This window comes from Oreochromis aureus, linkage group 20, assembly GCF_013358895.1.
Source record: "Oreochromis aureus strain Israel breed Guangdong linkage group 20, ZZ_aureus, whole genome shotgun sequence".
Classification (NCBI taxonomy): domain Eukaryota; kingdom Metazoa; phylum Chordata; class Actinopteri; order Cichliformes; family Cichlidae; genus Oreochromis; species Oreochromis aureus.
This window is the reverse complement of record NC_052961.1, coordinates 26,040,034-26,062,012: the sequence shown is the minus strand read 5'-3', so window position 1 is coordinate 26,062,012 and position 21,979 is coordinate 26,040,034. Positions and strand designations below refer to the sequence as shown.

Here is a 21,979-nt window from a genome sequence, read left to right as displayed (position 1 = left end):
TTGATGGTTTAGTGTTTAATGTACTGGTTGCTTTATGTCTTAAGATTACAACACTATGTCTGAATACATGAAAGTAAAACCAGCACAGGAAATCTAGAGAAAACTCCAGACAGCAGCTGAGGGGAAGTGAAACGACTTGAGATGCAATAGAGCATTTTAAAAGGAACCAATTCTTTCTTTCTTTTTCCCTTTTTAAGACTTTACTCGAGCGGTACATTTCAGAAAAAGAAAAGGAAAGCATGAAGCAAAAGACTCGAATCAAGGTTGCTGCAGCCAGAAACTAACTTAATGTTATGTGGGGGATGCACTAAACAATCTCACAATATAGCTCAGGTGATCAGGGTTTAGGATTGAGTCTCTCACAGGAAGCTTCAGTCATGCTCTTGCTCTTTAAGTCATCCACACTTACAGAATGTGGTCATTATTTTATACTTTGTGGTCTGAGATCAGTTCAGACTGATAAGTCTCAACTCAGGATGGAAATATGAAATTGCATTCCCACTGCACCTCCAAACCCGAACGTCAGAATGAGCTTAGATTAAATAAAAAGCTAATTCTCGCTGAAGTTTGATTACGACCCTGATAAATAACCAGTCGTTAGGATGACTGCTGCTTGGGGAGCAGAAAGTAACACCATAGCACTCAGAGATGATGTGCCAGCACTCGCACCGAGGCCTGCGCTGCAGAGAGTGTGGGGGATGCTGAGGTGAGGCAGTTTCAGCCTGCGTGGGACGGTGCTGGATGTTGTGGGGCAAGTAATCGAGAATCTGCGAGTGTGTACGGAGTGTGGTGCCACTCGGCGTCCAGCAGTGGTTGTGTAATGCAGTGTGGAGGAGTGGAAATCCAGGAATAAAATGGATTAAATGTATGAGCAGGATGGTACCCGCATGGAGCTGAGCCTACATACGCCTTTGTGTAACTTAAAGAAAAAAATACCTCTGTGTTTAGCACATGTAAGCAGTCAAACGCCGTGGACTAAATACTAGTAAAAAAAATCTGCCTGTGTCAGTTCCTTTCTTGTGCTGCCAGACACTTTAATGTGAACACAGAAATCATGATTTGGAGAGTAATGATCGCCACGGGCATTAGAGTGCAAGAGGACACGGGAACAGAAATTAAGCATTCATTTAATATTCACAGAAGTAGCATAATAATGCCAGGCCTGATGAAAAAGGCTTTTAAAAAATGACATTTGAAAAGGAGGGCATATCAGAAACTCCGGCTGCTTTATTATTTAAAAACAGTGCTGTGCTAAAGTCTTGAGGCACCATCGTTTCTTTATTTTGTTTCCAAGCAGGCTGACTTTCTTGTCATTTTCTAAAGTGGTTTTCTGAGTTATAGTTTTCTGAAGGTTTTCCAAAGCTTTTCTTTAGACAAGTTTTCTTGCACAAACAATGAGCTATTAGCCAAAAACTTGGCATCTCCTAGCACGGTGTGCACATCAGAAACTGTCTCAGTGGAAGGGTGGCTATCAGGAAACCATTCTTAATGAAGGAAAACAGGGAGAAAAGGCTGAGGTATTACAAGTTACACATTAAGAACTGGACTGAAAATCAGCAGGAACAGGTCTAATAGAGTGATGAATCCAAAGTATACATTTCTGGTTCAAATTGTCATCAGTATATAAAGAGGAAGTCAGCAGAGAGGTACAACAGTGAGTGTCTACAGCCATCTGTAAAACACAGTGGAAGCTCTTTAATGGTTTGGTGCTGCATTTTAGCCAGTAGTGTTGGGGTGCTTGTAGAAAACTGATGGAAGTAGACTTTCACCCACCATGAAAAACTATCTAGAATGTCTCTGATTGGCCACATCTTCATTTTTCAGCACAAGAATGATCCCAAACATACTTCCAATGCAGTAAAACACCCAGTGGAGCACTATCAGTCATGGACTGGCCTCCTCAGAGCCCAGATCTCAACATGATTGAAGCAGTGTGGGATCATCTTGACAGAGAACAGTACAAAAGGCAGCCAACATCCAAAGAAGAGCTTTGAATGTCCTGCACTGTTTAAAAGAAAAGAAAGCTTGACTAAGAGTTCAGGCTGTGTTCAAAAATAACGGTGATTTTGATTTTAGAGTTGTGCAAACTCTATTTTTGCCTTATATACTGTATTTACATGCACATTTCCATAAATCTCTGCACCCGTTTCCCATTTCCAAAACATAAGAAAATGAGAGGTACTTTAAGATTTTTGCTCAGTACCAAGCATATATGGGAGAATTGTGTAGTATGGTTGGAGGGCGACAAACGAAATGATATAGAAAATATGCCTCTAGTATACAGGTAGGAGGAGGTCTCCAACAGTGAACTACAAAGGCCACAGTGGGCGGATGTGAGAGGAACCACGTCAACTTGAGCCTCCCAGACTGCAAAGGACCGACCTCCGTGACTGCGGACCTTTTTGTAGGAGAGGGCCTCATCCTGAAACAATAAGCTGTGTTGTACTCTATTCTTATTTCACCGACTCTGCCCTCATGATCTCATCTGTTTCCTGTTTGTCACTAAACGGGCACAGCCTCAGTCTCAGTAAAGTTTGCAATAACAGTATTAAAATGCTGTTACACTTGCAAAGTGGCAAACACAACACAGACACACAAGAAGCAACATTGTTAGAACCACTGTAGTTTGTTGTAGTCAGAGCTACACCAGCTATGACTATACAGACAGACACTTAACAGACATATTAAGGGTATTCCCGACTTATTAAAAAGCACCTCCCCAACTGTGAGATCTCTGCTGCCTAGGCATGGAAATGGACTGGGGCTCTCTAGAGACGCATTCAGAGCGAAACCCACGAAGTCGAAGAGGAAGGAAGGAAGTTCGTCACTGCCTACTCCACCCAAAACTGGTGGCATGTAAGACATAAGACGCGCTGTCTCTAGCGCAACACTTGTAGAGGAATGAGCTGAAGGGGAGGGTGCCGATGCTGCTTTCTTTCTTTTGCTGTGTGGCTCCTTCCCCTCCCGTCTTTCTTTCTTTCTTTTTTCTTTCTTTTATCGGTCTCTCCCTCTCTCCCCCTCCTTCCCTACCCTTTCGGCAGCCGGGGAAGACTAGCAAGCAACGCGGCTGAACTGCCGGCCTTATATACCGCTCTATTTTTAGCCACTCACGGGCCCAACTATTTTTAACCAATATGAGCTCATTGCCTAGTCCGCCTGTCCAATGAGATAAGAGGAAGAAGAAGGGAGTCGTCCAATAGGTGCTAGGAAAAAAGAGAAGAGGGCGGGTTACACAAGAGCGTGTTATCTGCAGTGAAACGGTCGGCTTGTGAGGGAGGCAGCATGGAAAAAGGAAAGACCTCTCACTTTGCTGCATTTCCAAAGGATCTTTTTGAAGTTCATCATTTTTCAGACTCACTGTTCTACAGCCCAAGGGCGGATCTGCATGGAGGCAACATTTTTTTTTGTCTAATTATGCACCTAAAATTGTCTTTGTTTTCTTAGAAGCAATAACGATACAATACATAGTTTTAAATTGTTTTTAAAAAATATTTTGTTGATCCCATTTACATAGAGGAGACTTTCGAAGAGAAGTGTGTGAAAATGCAATTAACCCTGCCTAAACCTCTTGTTCCTTCCTTGCAGAAGTTTTCACATTATGTTTTACATTAGCATTAGCTAGCATTTGTTTTTTTAAAAATGTAAAAAAAAAATAGTTAGTGATAATCTTTCAGTACAAGCTAACCCCAAACCAAGCCCCTGGCTTGAATTTGTAGGCCATAACATTGTGTTTGAGGTCCATCCATCCAAACCCTGCTGTCACAGGCCATCCTGGGAAGGCCGTCTATTGTAGGGTGAACACAGACAACCATTCACACTGACACTTACGGCAAATTTATATTCTCCAATTAACTAAATCCCATGAATGCCTTTGAACGTCACACTGAAGCCGAGGTACCCAGAGACAACCCGCGTAGACATAGGGAAACTCCACAGAGGGTTCAAACCCAGGACCTCCTTGCTGTGAGTCAACAGTGCTGACCAGTGTACCACCCTCTTCCATCCAGATCCACTGAACACAATCAGCCAAGGGTAATTTAAGATGATTCTCATAAGACTGAAAAAACAAACAAAACAAAAACCATCTCGTCAACTTCCTGACAGGAAAAGATCTCATTTCATGTGAGCATCACTGCAATTTAAATCTGGCCCAAGATACATGACTACAACAGTGTTGACGTCAAAAATGTCTGGCCCCTCAGTCTGGAACTATTTTTACTCACAAGAGAAGCATTTAATTTTCACAACAATGTTGTCTCGGCAGTGAATAAACAACTATGGATTAAACTACTGCAGTACTATTAGTTTGCTGTGTATGCTACTGCCTTCATTTTATATTTGCCCTTATAATCTGCCAGTGTTAGATCATATTACTAGATTATAATTACAGATTCATTATTATAATTACTATTTTGTTTATTAAATTGTTTATTTATTTATTAATTGTTTGTTTATTATTACTTTGATGTGAGCTAGTTTTAAGTAATTATATGATGCTAGGTAACTTTATCTTTATCATAATAGATTTGGCTTTTATCCATAGAATAATTAAAGGTTTTAAATAAATGGTGTTGACTATGTAATAACAATGTAAAATATTTGCGTGGCTAGGGTTGTGGTTATATAACCTGTTTAAAACAACTTCATTTCATTCTTAAAAAAAACATTTCCCCTTTAATCAGCATTCATGAACAGTGTTGAGGTTTTCTAAAAACCAATACTGGCTGAAACTGACTGAGTGGTTTCACGTATACATCATCCAAACAAGCCTACAGTGAATCATAAAATGACGAGACTCGTAACAATTCCTATTTCCTTATTCTTAATTAGCAGAGCCATCCATGCGGCAGCTGCTGCCCAGATTTGCCTGTCACACCCTTTTACTTTCCCGATAGTCATCTTTCAATTAGACGATCTTCGGTGGTGGCTTTGGACTGGTAGGACTGGCTGCTCGGTCCTCAGTGTGTGTGTGTGTGTGTGTGTGTGTGTGAGAGAGAGAGACTGGTGTGTAGTTTTTGTTATGACTTTGGACGGAGGGTATGACAAGGATTTCCCCGTGATTGTGACTCATCGATACACCCACCTATTCTTGTTGTTTCCAAAAGTTTTATTTTTAAACGCTGGGTGTCCTGTCACCAGTGGTCTCTGTTTCTCCGGTAGAACAAGAATTGCGATTCACGACACAGTTAAAAAATAAATAAATAAATAAATAAATGAATAATAAAAACAGAAGAAGAATAAAGCTGCCAGTTGTGTGTCTTAGCTGTTACTTCATAAAAATGCTAATGTTTTGGATCTACTTTTAATTCACTAACAGCTGCCGCTCATCCCCCAACAAAGCGCGCTCACGACAGCCGCGCCCCCGCACAAAAGGTTCCAACACATCATGATGGGAGCGCGGAGGACGAGAACGGTCAAGTCCACTCCCTCCAAAACACCCTCCACCCTGCCATATACTCCATATCATCTGCTAAAGAATTTAAATCCCGACCTCACCGTGGGATTAAACCAGACTGGCTAATTTAAAAAATATATTTAGCCTAATTTAAAATAGCCAAAAACCAAATAACGGCAGTCGTAAATGAAAGTTGAACCATTCATGAGGATACAACCACAGTAATAACTTTTAGCTATGTAAGCGCTCTATGTTTTATTCTAACATCTGAATTACTCCACTCTGAGATGACTATTATCATATTCTTACTATATTCTTACATATTCGCTGTAAGAGTTCAGGCCACACAATGTCAGACTGACCTCTAGCGGTACAAAGTCGTCATTACAACTGTGCTGGTGAAACGCCAGAGATTACGGTTAGTCCAGAGTCTCGCGGGATTACGAGATCACATTCAGGTAAACGGTAAGAAGAAACGTAAGGTGGCAGCATAGTCCTACCCCTCTGATGTAAGTGCACTATAACCAGTGTACTGAATAGGTTTAAGGCACAGACAGGGTTACACTTTAGCACCGTGACTAAATTATGATCAACTTTTCTTTCTTTCCAGATGTTTATAGTTTCGATTCGGGCAGTTTATGCTAATATGAAAGTCACACAAGCACGCTAAAACTTTTCTTATAGGACAAATGTGGCACATAACCTGTATATAAAGGAGTTAAATACACACTGCTATCATTGAAAGCAATAATTAAGCAAGCAGTAATATAACATTTGAAGTGACCTAGCTTGGAATAATGGTTCAAGCTAATTATGACTTTATGACTCTAATTACTCCCAGCCCCATTATATCCCATAGTGCAGTAAATAAACATGGCTACAGTTTGTAACGTTTGACCCTTCAGAGCTCTGGTGTTGATTCTCAGTCTGTGATTATTTGCATCAAAAAGCCACTTAAATGAAGCTGATGCTCGTTTGTTTTTACATCACTTACACTGGCTTGTGAACCATTACTGTCATTTACAATTACTGGCATCAGGGTTCATGTCATGTCTGCCTTATAGGGGTCCATAAGCCAAACAGAAGAACACGACGACAATGAGCTGCTCATTAACTGCTGCACTCTCACTCCACGAAACACGGGGAATGTGCATGAGTTAATGGACGTGTGTCTGTGTGTGCCTGGTTTGCAGAGAATAGCTGCGGTGGGATCCAAGACCACTAACAATTGGTCTTAGCAGCCAGAGCTCGGATGCTAATTGACAAATGACGTAACGTGTCAAAGAGAAATCAGAGGCTTTTTGTTCAGGCTGACTGGGAGGTCATTAGTTGCAATTAACAAGCAGACTGACTCTGGCAGGATTAGCAACGAGCTTCTAATTATCCTGTCTTAATGACCTGAGGGTTTAGAAGGTTCCGGTAAGAGATGGATGCAACATTAATGTTTTTAAGCTTTTCATTTTACACATTTTCTCTTTAGGTATTAGAAATTATGGAATGGCTTATACTTCCCTTCTTACATCGGGTGTACATCTACGTTTTAGGGGTACAGATGACATTATGGAGAAGCTTAACCTTCCCATTTTACATTGTATGCACAACGGACCTTTTTAGGGATGTGGGCCAAAGTATGGAGTGGTTTTAATCTCCCCATCGTATATTGTATGCTTACATTACTTTGAGGGGTCACTTATAACACTTAACCTTGCCTTTTGAAGATAAGGCCATAGCAACAGTTGTAGTATTGAAAGTAGAGTAAAAAATTTTTTTGAATTCTTTCTAAAAAATTGTATTGTTACCTCCTTATTCTAGTGTACTATCTGCTAAGTTTTTTTTTTTTATTATTTATTTATTTATTTATTTTTTTAGGTATGATTATACCCTAAATTCAAATAAAAGACTTTGTAAATGAATGCTAAATCTGGAGGGCAGTATTATAAAGTGCTATGCAATTTTTTTTAAACCAAAACACAAGTGATACAACACGTCCAAACATAACACATTTGCATATCTATTGCATAGGATCTTTCTGTCCTGCGTTACCTGTTTGTCGAAAACACAAAACTAGCCCGGGCAGTTGGTGTAGGACATGATAACAGTATAAAAGCAACACTATATGCACTGTTTTACTTGCAGGTGATCTCAGCATGGGTGAAAAAAGGACTGACACTGCTATAATGAGAGGTAAGCAGTAGTACTGCTGGCTGTACTGTAACTGCAGAAATAATCATGCATTGTTTCTAAGTGATACAAAACAGCACATGAATATATCTGAAGTTCAGTTATGCTTATTTTCCTTGATCACAGCCCCAAAGAATCACTTAATTACCAAGAGATGCATTTGCAGTGACGTCTTGCCCAAGGTCACTTTAGTAGTGCATAGTGTCATCACAAGGGGAGTCTCTATAGATACAGAGTTTTTCTCCTTCACTAATTGAATAACTTAATTAATGAGCGGGTTTGACCAGATTTGACCTCCACGAACTGTAAGCTTTATGAGGTTGTGTAAACACCAAGACAGAGGACATCTAATCACATAATTAAACCGCTGGGTCATATTTAAAGAAAAACCTGCACTAATTATGCAATAACAAACAAGCTCGGAGAATAAATCATTTACAAAGCAGAAATCCTCTGAGGGAGCATATACTTGTTCATTTGCACGTAACCTAAATTCATTATTTATCCCGGAGAATGAATAAATCGTCCCCGCTAGCCTGTGATTGAACTTGAGCTGGTGAAAAATTCAGCCCGGCGCAGCTGTACTCCAGTGAGTCGGTATCTAATGAAAATAACAGAGCAGGAGAGAAGGCACGGGCTCGGTAATGATTGCATTTGGGTTAGGAGTGGAAAAAGAGAAAATAATGAGGATAAGGAAAGAGACTGAGGGGTAGAGTTTGGTGTTTTGCGTGGGTTGTTTTGGAACTGATTGTAAGATCTCACTCGTTTACTTTTAGTGCACCTCTTGGCTCGGCCCCTGATTGTGTTTCATGAGTTGGTCTCACCTGAACGCAGTCCTGAGACTGGAACCTGCCGGCTTTTAGTTCATAGAAACGCTAAAAAGCTTTTTTCACGTCTCATAAAAAGTAGATTTATTCTTAATCGATTCTCAAAACCTACTTTCATTGAGTGGTTAACCCAATAAACATGTGTCTATACCTGTTGCTTTAAAGAAAAATCCGTTTCCATAATCTTTTATCAGCCACTTTTTCTCATTTAAATTTTTTTTTGATAAGTATAAAGCCATCAGAAGAAAAGAAAAAGAGTGAGCGAGAGAGTAAGCGCAATAAGGAAAGGTCGGGAGAGAGACTAAGGGAATGGTGAATAAAGATGAAAGCTGATTTCTTTCTCAGTTCCACTTTAACAAGGTTTTCCCGGAGCGGAGTGAATAGGCGAGCACGTCTGCATATGTGTGGCCACAAAGATCTCAGATTTTTTCCTTCTCCCTGAGAGAGAGCGAGAGAGAGAGAGAGAGAGAGAGAGAGAGAGGGAGGGAGGGAGACAGCGAGCACATGTAGCGAGGAGCCGGGATGAGAGACAGAACAGTAGAGAGCTGTCAAGCTGCGAGAAGGCAGCAGAGAGACGACTCACTCATTTTCTTGGAGTACGTTTTGCCTCCATCTCTGACGCGTGCGTGCACAGATAGCATCGCAGAGACAAAGATGGTAAAGTTTGAGCGTGAGTGCTACTTCTTACCTTCCTGTGAAAAACTGTGAAATATTTTAAGGATCTGGACTTGAGCCTGACACACTTGGACATCACTGACTGGGACTTAACAGTTTACTTTGGCAGGCAGGTTAGCCCTTTCCCTGAGTACTACACTGAGTTAGTGTGTCAGTTGCCAGAATTCAGTAGATTTGAACCTGGACTTGGACTCCCCGTGTGCGATGAGGAGGATGTATTTGCTGGTGGCGGCGGTCCTGTTTGCCCACCTCGGTGCCACCTTGACAGGAGCGTGGAGAGCATCTCAACCCAGACTGCAGTTCACACACTCTGGTAAGAAGCAGCACGTCCTTTTCTGAGCTTTCCTCTTCATGTTTCCTTTAGTGTTTCAGGTCTTGGTTCCCCACACGTACATGCAGGTGGCTGGAATCATGTACCGCTTCACGTTTTTTTCCCCCACTTTTCTTTCTTTGTTCTTCTATTAATGCCCACACACTGTTATGCAATTCATGTATAAATTATAGAAAGCCTTTCTGTTCATGTACCTGTCTCCATCAGCCCTTTTCTTTCCTGTATTGTCCTCCATCTCTCTAACCACCTGTATTTAATCAATCATCCTCCAGTAGTCAGGTTCAGAGTGTGACAGCCGTATCTTTAGCCCCACCTTGCTTCCTCCTCTCACTGTGAGGTCTGACACTTTAAGTGAAAAGTAGCGCTTTTGTCCTTGTGTCACTTTTGAATAATAACAGCATATTCTTGAAAGTTAAGAGTCTTTGTAAAACCACATGTCAGACGTGGCAAATGACATAAAAAACAAAAGTCCGGAAGAGAAAAGAAGAAAAGAAAGAACTGATCTAAATGCAGCACTCATAAGAGTATTTCAGATAAGCTCTTATTGCACAAGAAAATAGTATGAAAGTGTACCTGTAGAAGGCACGGCAGGTTGAGATGAACCAGCCAATCAAGTGGGATAGTGTGGAGGATGTTTGCTGCTGGCAGTTTGGGTAATTATTTTAGTGTTTGTCTCTGATTTCTCTTGGCTAAACTGGGACTTTGTCAGACAAAAAGTCATGCTGCTTCTTCTTCCCGTTGTATTTTGGTTTCTACTCGGAGTAACGAACAGCTTTATGAGAAGACCTGTACATGCTGCTTCTTTGGCAGACGACAGTCAGCGGAAAAAATACCCAATTACAGTCTTATCCTTATCAATAGAGAAGTTTTTCTAAAACATAACGAAAGCATGGAGAATTCATGTGCAAAGCCTACTTTATCGACTCGAGATTAATTTCCTGTCAAGCTCAAATCTTTTGCCAGCCCCTTTGAAGCACTTCGTTAATGAAGTTTCAAACTCGAAAGACCTTCTCCGTGACAGCGCCTCAAACCTCCCGTCACCCCACCTCGCCCCCTCCTCCAGGATTTGGAAATGTGTCCTTGTCTGTTAGTTTCAGTTATGGCTAACAAAGAAATAATTATCTCATGGCAGAAATCCCAGATTCAGATCATCAGTGAATTAATTATTTCTTGGCCCCGGGCCGATCTGTCCGCTGTAGTGAGGTCCACGCAGCGGTGGAAGGACACACATAACACAACCTCCTTATAAAAAAAGGGAAAGGACAGCTGTAGCCACTTGAAGTTTCAGCTGTTTATCGGTGGAGAACTGCATTGTGCTTCTGCGTGCATTACACTATTTTTTCTCTTTCTCCATGCACTTGTATCACTGTGCAGCATGTCGCATGAACTATGCGGTTACAGGCTGATGCGTTGGTGAACCGGAGTTGATTTTGGCTACTACAAGGTGGTGCTGTTCTGCATCAGCTGCTCCAGTTTTACTGTTTACCTTACCCTCGTGGATGCAGCAGTTGGGTGGGGTCTGCCTCACTGAAGAAACAAGGGGACTCAAGGATGATGTGTGCGTAACAAACACTGTAGCTATAGATGCTCTTGTCACCACTGAATAGAACAGGACTTAATACTTTGACCCGTTTTGGGGTTTTGCTGTTTGAGGATAACAAACGTGACGGTCAAAAGTTTTGTGGAAGCAAAATCCTGTAATTAAAACAGGATTTGGATTTCAGCATTTGCCCTCGCGGCTCTGGCGAATCCCTTTCAAATGAAAAGGATTTTTGAGGCCTTTAGTTACAGCGAGGTAAACTCAACTCCCTTTAATCATGTTTACCGGAGCCACCGTTGATTACAACAGCAGCTGATTACACATCCTTGCATAAGCCGAAAGATGCTGTAGAATCCGTACTTTAATTCTGGAGTCGACCAATTGTGACCTAGAAAGTAAAGAGAGAGGGAGAAGGGGAATCTTTTTGGATTCTCCCAGGGGGGAGTTTGGCTCTAATGGAATCTGGAGTAGCTTTGATTGAGTGATTGTGATACAATAGGTGCCTACATGTCCTTGAATATATATGGCTGCATGTTCTTGGACAGGAATATGGCGTGTGTGAGTGTTGGCGTGTTGGTGCATGTGTTTAAAGGCTTCTGCATATGTACCTAAATAGAGCAGCTTCATTTCCCGGATCTCTGCCCATTTTACTTTTTGTTGTGTATTGTGTTGAGACGAATCCTCGCATCTTTGAACAGCAGCGGTGTAGGTGTGGGCGTGCGTATGTATATATGTGTCTGTGTGTGTGTTTCCTATCTACAGTGGTCAATATGCTCGTCTCTGGAAAGAGAACAAAAAGAAAAGTATGATGTGTTTACTGTGGTGCCCACCATCATGCTGTTGTACACATTTGTTTGTGTTTGTGTGTGCGCGTGCACGCTCTTTCTGCCTCTCTGTGGGAGCTCTATACTGTGGTCATTTCCCTTCTCATCACCACAGAGGTTTTCCTCAGACACAGGGAGGAGATTTTTTTTTTTTGTCATGGAATTGCTGTAATTACTCGAAATATTTTTTGGCCGCTTAGAGACACTGTACAAAAAACTGTAAAAAACAGTAGAGGCTGACATTTAAGTGAAGTATTTCACCCTATCACTGGAGAAAATTGGCTACTACAAAGAGCTTTGAAGCAGAAACCAAAAGCATCCCTCAGACTTAAGTGAGTGGTACAGCAGCAGTAAATTGATGATGAAGTAATAGAAGGAAAATAGACGACTGAAGGAAAAGGTACAGGAGACAAAAAAAAACAAAAACAAAAAAATTGTATCCACTGGGTTGGTGCCTCAGTAGCAGCACTGCTGATGAGACAGTTCAGAATGTAAAAGGGTGTACAACATTGGGACCATGGGACAAAAGCAGTGACGTAGTAAAGCAACAATGCTAGCGCTCACTAGCCTTATTGACCCCTGGATCATTGAACTAGCATGCTTCCTCTGCTGTCAGTCATGCCTGCTGTTCACAATCCCGAGTCTGTGTCTAGAATAATGACTGGATAAGCTGATGTGTGTTTTCTTAGATTTCAAGGAAAAAACAGTATTGGTTAATTCAGCAAATGCCCCAAAAAGTCACTGTAATAATTTTACAGCAGCAAGAAAAGATGTTAGTTATTATAAAGTTGCCAAGGCAGTGTAGGAGGAGATTGTGGTGGATAGAGCATGTGAGATAATTATTTCCAACTGACAGTGAATGTTACTTTGTTCTTTTTTTTAACTACAACCACAAGCCTTGTCTGAGCTACTTTAAAAAGCTCCACACATTCACCCCAGATGGGACTCGAACCCACAATCCCTGGCTTAGGAGGCCAGTGCCTTATCCATTAGGCCACTGGGGCGCTGGCTGGATGTATATGTGGAGACAGTTTGTGTTATCAACTTTGCTATCAACCACAACCGATGTGACTTGAATTCTCAGTCACTGGGTTCGGAGGCATGTAGTATCCTGCAGTATCTCTGAAAACTGCAGTGATATATATATGTATGTATATATATATATATATCTATGTATATATATATATATATATATATATATATATATACATAACTGACCAAACAGCTTTGTGTGTGTCTCAGAATTAAAAAAAAAACAAAACAGCTTTAAATACTTAAATACACGCTTGATTACCTCCTAACCCCCACCTATCTCTTAATGGCTAAATGATCCCAGTTATTCACTCGCCAATACACACACAGACACACTTGTGTATAATGAGTCCATTATCCCGGCCATTCATTCAGCGATAGTGCGCATTTCTTGAGGGAAAATGGCAGTTATAGATACGATCTGTGTACCCCGCACACATGCAGACGTACACATTTGCTTAGGAATGTGTTGGGTGAAACCTGTTTGGTGGATTGCTGCATGAAGACCCTATAAAATAATTACTCTGGATGCAGCATGTGAGACTTCACGCACACAGTAACGCTGCATACCCGACTGCAGCTACACGAATGTGTATGTGTACAAAAACACAATCATTACAAGTTCCTAAAGAAGAAATCAGTCCCTTATAGCTGCATCAGCACCAACCACCTTTCCAACTGTGAAACTAAAGGAAGCATCACGATGATGTGGTGAGGATGAGAATATCATCATCGCCACATTACCACAGCAAAACTTCATAAAAGCCTCAGAGGAGCTGTGGCTGGCTTATCTAAGTGAATTCGAACCTATTAACTCACACAGAGGCTGAGTCATGTTTTATTCATGTGGCATTCACTTCATCAATTGGTTTGCCATAGACATTTAATAGCAGTCAGTCTCTGTAGTGAATTGGAATGAAGTCAGAGTTTGCTTGGTGTGAATGGAGACACTGGCTTTGATGGCTCACCTCTAAACTGCTGATTCCTTGTGATGGGGCGTAATCCGGGCATTTTACACTCATCCCGCTGTTTCTCTCTGGACAAATGCCCACATTGTAATGTGAACGTAATGAGTCGTTTTAAATCGCATGCTATTAAAATGCAAATTGCGTGGTTATTATACGCAGTAGATTAGTTCATCAGCGTCCAGATGCATGTTTGCTCGTGCGCTTGTCCGCGGGACTCAATCTGGGTTTTCTAAGAGAGAAAATGTTGCTACAGAAAAAGCTATAGTTAAGATAAATCCTTAAATAGTTTCATTTGTATCTGTGTGATATTTAAGGACAGTTAAAGCCCTGGCATTGCCCATCCGTGAGCTGACTGGTTTTGATAACGCAGAAGGACATTTATTATGCAGCTGTGTTGTCTGTGAGACACACAAACCAGCAGCTGTCAGCATATGTGCCTACTGTTTGCCTTAAATGAATAGAGAGAGATTGTAAAAAGAAAATGCAGGCTGTTCCAAAAAGATAGGACGGTTTATTGGTTTTAAACTTGATGTTCTCACCTCACAGTTCAGCATGGATTTTTATTTCCAGATTTTAGTGCTATTCAGGCTCGTTAGCTTAATCTGTAGCTTAATGGATTACCATTAAGTATAAATATATCTTAGCGTGTTTTCCAGCTCAGAGAAGCAGATAAACAGTTAGCACTCGACCTCGGCTTACTTTTACTTCACTGCTGTGCTGAGATTCCAGGTTAGGAACAGATATCTGTTTTGTTCCTTGTTCGCTTGACTGGCGTGCACAAGTTCGTCCCCTCTCTCCAGCCTCACCTTTCTCTTTTCCGTGTGTCCCAATAAAGCACAAAAGCCTTCAGAGGGATATTAAAATCAAGAGATATTTCATTATTCATTTATTCTTTCAGATCTGTTTCTATCTAGGCCAGTGCTTTCCAGGCTCTGGGCTGAGGATGTTGCTGAGACTTGGATTTCACTGGGATGGGTATCTGGCACAGAATCCGGATATTCTCTGTTATTAATTTTAATGGTACCAGGCCCCAATGGTGGCGCAACCATTGCCTGTCACTGCTGAAGTCAAACGGCAGCTGTTTGCTCATCCCACGCTTCATAAAAGACTCAACTAAGACTGCCTTTTCTCTGGAAGAAGGCCTTAATTTACTAGCTGCTTGCAGACTGATTTGAAAAGTATAGCTGCTAGGCTCTTGAATAGACTTCACGCTCCTCTGCTCTTTAACATGATTCCTCCAGAATATTTGGAAGACCTACACTAAACTTTAAGTACTTGCTAAGACTTAAAAAACCCCTGATTAAGGGACTCTGAGGTTGAGGGGTTTCTCCTGCTTCTGGACAGAGACGGTGAACAGAGTCTAATTACACCCTTGCTTTGGCAACAGCAACCCATGACAACAGTGGACATGCTGTAAATTTACCCTCCGGAGGTTTCTGGTGTTAATATGTGAGCGCTATCTTTAGCCAGTCATTAAGTAAAAAATCCACAAGCTTCATATTTCTTCAATTTCCCTCAAGTATTAATTTGCTCCAATCTGACCTGCTGTCAATAAGCTAGAGCTGAGTTTCCAACCATTCCTCTGTGGTTCTTTCTGTGTGTCAGCAAGTCTTTTCAAGCGGTGTGAGACTGAATTTTTACTCCCATTATTCAGGTGTTGTTTAGGGAGTTTAACTTTGTTCTGCTGTGTACTGAAAGCCAGACAGGGGGAAACTCAGTAAAGACGCAAACAACAAAAGAAGCTCAATATTTTTTAATGAGCTGACACTTCAGAGTCATGAATGGAGGGGGAAAAGTTTTATTGGGCTGTTTTCTGTGATTTTGGTCTTCATCTTTGTCCAGATGTATATTTCTCACAGCTTTCCTTCACGTTAGCAGTATTTTTGTGGTATTGTGGGATTTTAATCCACAAAACACACTTGAGGTCTTCAGCAGCTGCAAGCCAGAAGCAGATGGGATCAATAGTGCTAAGATCTACTCTGACCATTAGTTTACCTCATTAGGTGTAGTTTAGGCCAAGCTGGAGATGGAGGATATGAGTGTAAATGTAGAGGATAGAGAGGTATATTAACAGGAAGTGGCTGGAAATGTATATTTATGTTTAAACTAAAGTTTTCTCTCTTAAAATCCATCTGTAATCGAGACTATAGTCTATGATTATGTCTGGATTTTACTTTCTGTTCTATGCCCATTATCATTAACAGCCTTTTTAAATTATTTTTCCCCATTTGAACGAAAGCATAGGACATCTACAATCATTCGACCACGTTTCCTCAGTCAGTTGTTGTGAGACTGACTGTGAAGGACTTCTAATTTGGACTTTTCGCTGAGATTAAGGTCGAGGCTCACTGAGGGTATTTTAAAAATGTTTGTGATTACAGCCGATCTTTAACCTCTCATGTTACCGATCTCACGTTCCCATGTCTCCGCAAAAGAAGCAGAAACCACAAGAATGAGATTCTCTCTGTTTTAGCAGCAGTGGAAAGATCAGACATGTGCCACAAAAGGTTGGAAGTCAGACTTCCTTTTCCTGTTTAAGAAGCAAGAGGATGCAGAGTAACAGATAATGCGTTTGATCATCTGGGCTGGCTTAACAGCAGAGATGATGAGAGTTTGACCCTCAAAGTTGCCTCTAAATCGCTGTAGACATCATGGCTGTCCATAACCGTCAGGGGACAGCTACTTGTTTTCATGGCTGCCCATTTAAAAAAATATCCATGAAGCACGCTATACATCTAGTAGCCATTTTTTACATTAACAGGTCAGTGTGGATGACGATTGTGCTGCAGAGCAACCTCATCTGCAGTGATGTGTTGCCTCACAGTCTATGAAACAACACAGTGGTGATTTTATTTAAGACTCTGTCACCAGTCCAGGCCACTAAGGGCGATTGTTTCCTCTTTGGACGAGCCCACTGCAGAGTCATGAACTTGAAGACTCAGAGTCAGCAGAATCACAGACAGATGTCACACTGACTCAACTGAATCTGAAGGAGGAAAAAAATTATCACGTCTTTTGGATTTTTGTCTATTTGCTCCAAATAGCTTATAATCTATACTTCTCCACTATTAACAGATTACAAAACTGTTCTTTTTTTTTAAGAAACAGGAGCTAAGCATTAACTTCAGCAGTCCTAAATGTCTTTTAAGGTCCTTTGTGTTTCAGATTGTGAAGCTCAGGGTGGGAAAATAGACCAACTTCAGCTGTCCAATGCAAAAGATTTGTTTTTGTTGCCATTAGCAAATGAGTTAACCCAGAACATTGGTCTGCACTGGGCAGCTCCCCACACTAGGCTGCGTATAACTGTGAGAATATGAAGCAAAAGACGAAAACAATGAGTTCTCAGTGATCCTTCATTTACATTAATTAGAATTTAAAAAAACAAATTAGGGTAAAAGTAAACAGCGGATGGACTCCAGTGTGTGCGCGTAGCGGCACAGCGACCTAAACGAACAGTCTGGTGATGATGATGATGAATAATCGTTCCCTCTAGGGTCAAAGGTCAAGCTATCCACGTGGGTCTGGTCTCTTGGTGACACAGTCCAGATATAGTGTGTGTCTGTGTGTTTGGCTATAATTCCGCTCTGGTATGTATGCGTGTATGTGTGTGGGCGCATATGTTTCGATGTGAGAGAAGAGTTGAGCCTGTGCGGAACAGTAAGAAAAATTAAGAAGGGAATATTGGCCCCTCAAAGGAGAGGATACTCTTATTAAACAAAAAGATTTAAAAAAAGACAAAGGTATGATTACTGAATGTCAGCCGAGTCTATGTGCAGTCTGGTTGAACAGTGCTCGGCATTCCAGATTCGTGTTGTGTACTGCGTGTTATTTTGCAGACGATTAATTCGGCATCTGGGACGCCTCACGTCGGACGTCAGAGTTTCATTCATCATTATTGCTCATTGTGGATTCTGACACTCAGCGGGAGCTTAAGGCGGCGCGATCACCCTCTCTAACACAGTCGGGCTTTGTGAGAGATGTAAAGTAGCGAGAACTTGGCATGAAAGGGAGAAAAAACAAGGAGACAATTAGATTTTATTGCGAGCTAGAAAAGATTTTGTGTGCGCACATACTGCTCGTGCGTGTCCCCACATCGAGTGCCCATCTGTGTGCCTATGGGCTTTGTTCCCAGGCTTCTGCAGGCCTCCCACTGTAATTGCACCAGTAATTGGTGAAGTGATAACCCCATTTCCACAGGAAATGTGCCCCGGTTTCCTCGCCCCCACCAAGACTACCCCCTCCCCGATGGCGCAGCTAACAAAGTCCTCCCCCTGGGAACGCCGCACCAGACAGCTAAAGTTCCCCGGGGCTCAGCGGGTAGACGAACAGACAGACAAAGGCAGTCGCACAAAACTACACACACACACTGTATGCAGCTTATAAATGGACAATGGTTTAGGCCGTGAGATAATAATTGGATAGATTAATGATAAGTGTCGCTTGTGTGTGCACGCAGCTATAAGTGGAGTGTCTGGATGTGGAAGAGATTGCAATAAGACACCAGGAAAATAACAAAGCTGGACTCCCGGGAGTGAGATAATGATTGAAATAGCAACTAGATTCTTTCATCATCTTTTTCTTTCAATTTTCTCTTGTATGCCACTCACTTTTCAAACGTGTCAGTACCAACTTTTGAAAGAGTTACAGACATCTTCTGTTCTTCTTGAAATAGCTTGCAAGTTCCTCACTCAGCAGGGAAAGTTTCCGTTCTTGAAACCTCCTGCTCGCTAATGAAATCAGCTCACCTGTCCAGAGGTGCACATAGTCACGTACTCATGATCTGTTCCTCTGATACTGGCATGGAAAAGCTGTGCTGACATTCGCTGTACCGTGTGTCAAATTGATGCTTCTCAGTGTCATCCCTGCACCTTGGCTGCCAGCCTCACCTTGACAGTCCACCTGAGCTCAGAGCACAGAGCACGTCCATAAGAGGAAATCTCAAACATCAAACAAAATAAGTCATAAAGTTAGAGCTGCAGAGAATATGTAAAAAAAAAAAGAAAGAAAGAAAAAAAAATTGAAGTACCTACCATGATGTCACCCATTGGTTTGTGGGCCAGGCCCTTCTGAAGACTTGGTTTTAGCACTGCGTCTTCTCTTTGGAGCCGGCAGTGACCCATATTTAGATCAGAGAGCTAAGTTATCATCTGGCACCAGCAAATTTGGTTAGCAAGCTGCATCCATAAATAGTAGGAGTGTTACACACATACCTGGTAATTAGTGTTAAGAGACTTTTGTACTTTCTAACACTCACACTCCGATGAGTGAATTAGGAGCAACTCAGGGTTCAGTATCTTGCCCAAGGTTACTTTGGCATGGAGACTGAAGCATCCAAGGATCAAACCACCAAGCTTCAGAGGACGCCATAAAGTAGTACTTCACTGACTCACATTAGTGGAGGTGAGGCCTAGCAGACAGGAAATCAAACAGCCACCTGTGCTGGCTTCCACCTGCAGTCAAAATGAGCTGTTAAAGCTGTCATGAATTGAAATATTGTCTATAGTATAGATGCTGTTGTTGTTTTTTTGTACCAGGCTGTAAATTCCAGCAATTTATTTCAGCTCTGAAGTTTGGCATTACAATGTGTGGGCATATGGGGAATTAGTTCAAGATTGTTTTATTTATATAGCACATTTAATTACAACAGCAACGTTGACCAAAGTGCTTTACAGAAGTACAAAATAACTAGTACCAAATAACTTATAATTAATAATATTAGTACCAAATAACTCTCATACTGTAGAATACAAATGTCTTTTGTATTCACTGGCATATAAATTACTTCCTTTTGGATCTAGCCTTAAGTGACCATTTGAGGAACTGCAGTTTCTTTTTTATCCATGTTTCCCTTCTGTTCTTCCTCCTCCTGATGTAGCTGTTGGGGTGGAACGCCAAAGTGGATGGATAAACCCACACAGAAATCTCTACGGGCCACTTATCTGTTCATTTTTGAAGTTATGCCTTTTTTTTCTTCTCATGTAACAAGCAGCGCTTCTGACCGTCTACTAAATTTGTTATGAAAGGTACTTCCAGAAGACAGATGCCAAGACAAATACTCTCTGCACAAGAAAATTAGCTCCGAACAGAGCTCCTGACAGGCTGTAACTAGTACCAGTAACCATCCTCTGTAAGAGGAGGTGTCATGAAAACTTAAGTTTTACACTTATTTGTTTCTTCAGTGATTTTTCATTCTTTGCCGTAAGCTGCACACGTACACGGCAGGTTACCTCTGCTGCAGAGTGCAGACCAGTCACTGCACTGTGTCTGAATCAATCCCTATAGTGTAGTCCTGACATCTATAGCCGAGCTATTTATAGAAAGTAAATTAGAACTCATTTCGAAGTCTCTATTTAGTGTCATATGAATGTCGTCTGTGAACTATGTAGCAAATGACATAATGCATACAGAGCCTATGAGTAGCATAGTTTGCTGCGTCAGGGCTTGTAAAACAGAGAGACTGACAAACATACTTAACGTTTTCTGCCTTAAACGTCTTAAACAAACACCATCGAGTTAAATTGGATTTGAAAACAGCTTGATCGGCAAAAAAATCATGTTCGTTTGATCATAATATGCAATGTTTTGTGCGCGCATATGATGTACGCGTGCGTGTGAGTCAGATATGTGCAATGCAGGAATGTTCTTAGCCGGATCACACGCTGCACATTTGCTCTAATCATATCAAGGTCCATCAGAGCTCCCATGACCAGCAACCTTTAATCTAATGTTCACCATGGACAAAAATATCCAGCCACTCACACATAGAAACACACACACAGACCCTCAAAATGAATAGTATGTAAATGATAACACTCACAGAAGGCGAATAAGGACGGGCAGACTGTTGCACTAATATAAAAGAACCATTCACGCAGAGACAAAATCTGTGTGTCTGTGTGTGTGCGTCTGGACTGACCTGTAGGCTTATGTCTTAGCGTGTCTGTTCTTTTACATCTTAACCTTTTCCGTCTTTGATTCCAAGTGACAGGAGTCAGAGGCCAATTGGCTCCGATCAGAGGTCACGACCCTCATTGACCTGCCTGTCAGTTTGATGCTGATAAGAGTGGTTGAACTCTGCAAGAGCTTGCACTGGCAAGTGTGCATTTGTGTGTGTTTGAGTGTGTGGCAAAAGAGCAGATTGTAGTGCTTTGATGGATCAGAAGTAGTTGGTTCTGTTTTTATATATTAGAGTTACACTTTTAATTTTATCTGCTTTGTCTTGTCTCTTCAGTGGGACGGCTTTTGATAACACTATACAGGTGTATACAGGTGTATGCAGGGTTGAGGGAAGTAATGCAGTTTTTAGCACGTCTCTCCCTCTATAGTGCCATAACTACTATAATCCATCAGATTTCTGTGATCAATGGTTTGCTTGGTAGACTTAGAATAGTGAGAATAGTAGAACATGGTCAAAGAGTAAGTAAGTCTTTTATTATGAAACGTCACTACAAAGAAAGGTTAAAGAGAGGGAGAAAACAGTAATTACCTTCACTCTCTACTTTACGCCCTGCTATCCACATCTGATGTATTTCTCACCTTGCTCGTCTTTGTGTGCCACATGACAACTCCCTATCAATATCAGATGGTTCTTCCAGCTTTCAGTTTGATTTGAAGGGAGCAGAGAATCCGTTTAACAACAACAACAACAACAAAAAAGAAAGAAATCAATTGTAATTCCGAGTTTCTGAAAAGACCGCTGTCTCGAAAAGCGTATTGCCTCTGGGTCGATAAACTCTTCACTAACTGCCACGGACAAAACTTTCGTGATTCTCTTGCGCTCTGACTGCGACTTTTCAGATGCCTCCATTCAGGAGCTTTATGGGGGTGTGAGGTGAAATTGGTTGACTTTCCATCACCGCGCTTTGCTGATAATGGCCAGAGATTCTGGTCATGGTGGGTGTCTGTGTGTAAACATCCTGCTGAATGTTGTCAGGGGCAGACAAACAGGCGGACAGGGTCACAGACGATGCTTGCTGCATTGTGAAATATCTGTGAATGCATGTGGTCAGTGGTATGCATGAAAGCTTGTCTGTGTTTGTTTGCCCTCCCACTACCTAAATGGCTTGATGTCTTGGAACAACACTCCATCATTCCAGACTTCGCTGTGTGTTTTAGCCAAAGCGTTGATGAGAGGTGTGGACCAGATTATTCATCTGTGTGTGTGTGTATAAGAGACCTGGGTGGTAGGGGGGTGTAGAGTCCAAGA

The 21,979-nt window shown here is 41.5% G+C and overlaps 1 protein-coding gene and 1 non-coding gene across 3 annotated transcripts in view; one reads left to right on the top strand and one right to left on the bottom strand.

Moving 5' to 3' along the window:
* Positions 1–8,926: 8,926 nt before the first annotated feature.
* The window catches only part of sema3h (sema domain, immunoglobulin domain (Ig), short basic domain, secreted, (semaphorin) 3H), a 53,244-nt gene continuing 40,191 nt past the window's right edge, over positions 8,927–21,979 (top strand). For both annotated transcript variants that reach the window (XM_039604498.1, XM_031745371.2), the window contains exon 1: positions 8,927–9,391. In XM_039604498.1, coding sequence (XP_039460432.1) covers positions 9,283–9,391 — 109 coding nt within the window. In that variant the 5' untranslated portion in view covers positions 8,927–9,282. The remainder of the gene's footprint in view (positions 9,392–21,979) is intronic.
* Positions 12,705–12,777, bottom strand: trnar-ccu. The gene has a single exon. It is a non-coding gene; the product is annotated as a tRNA-Arg (tRNA).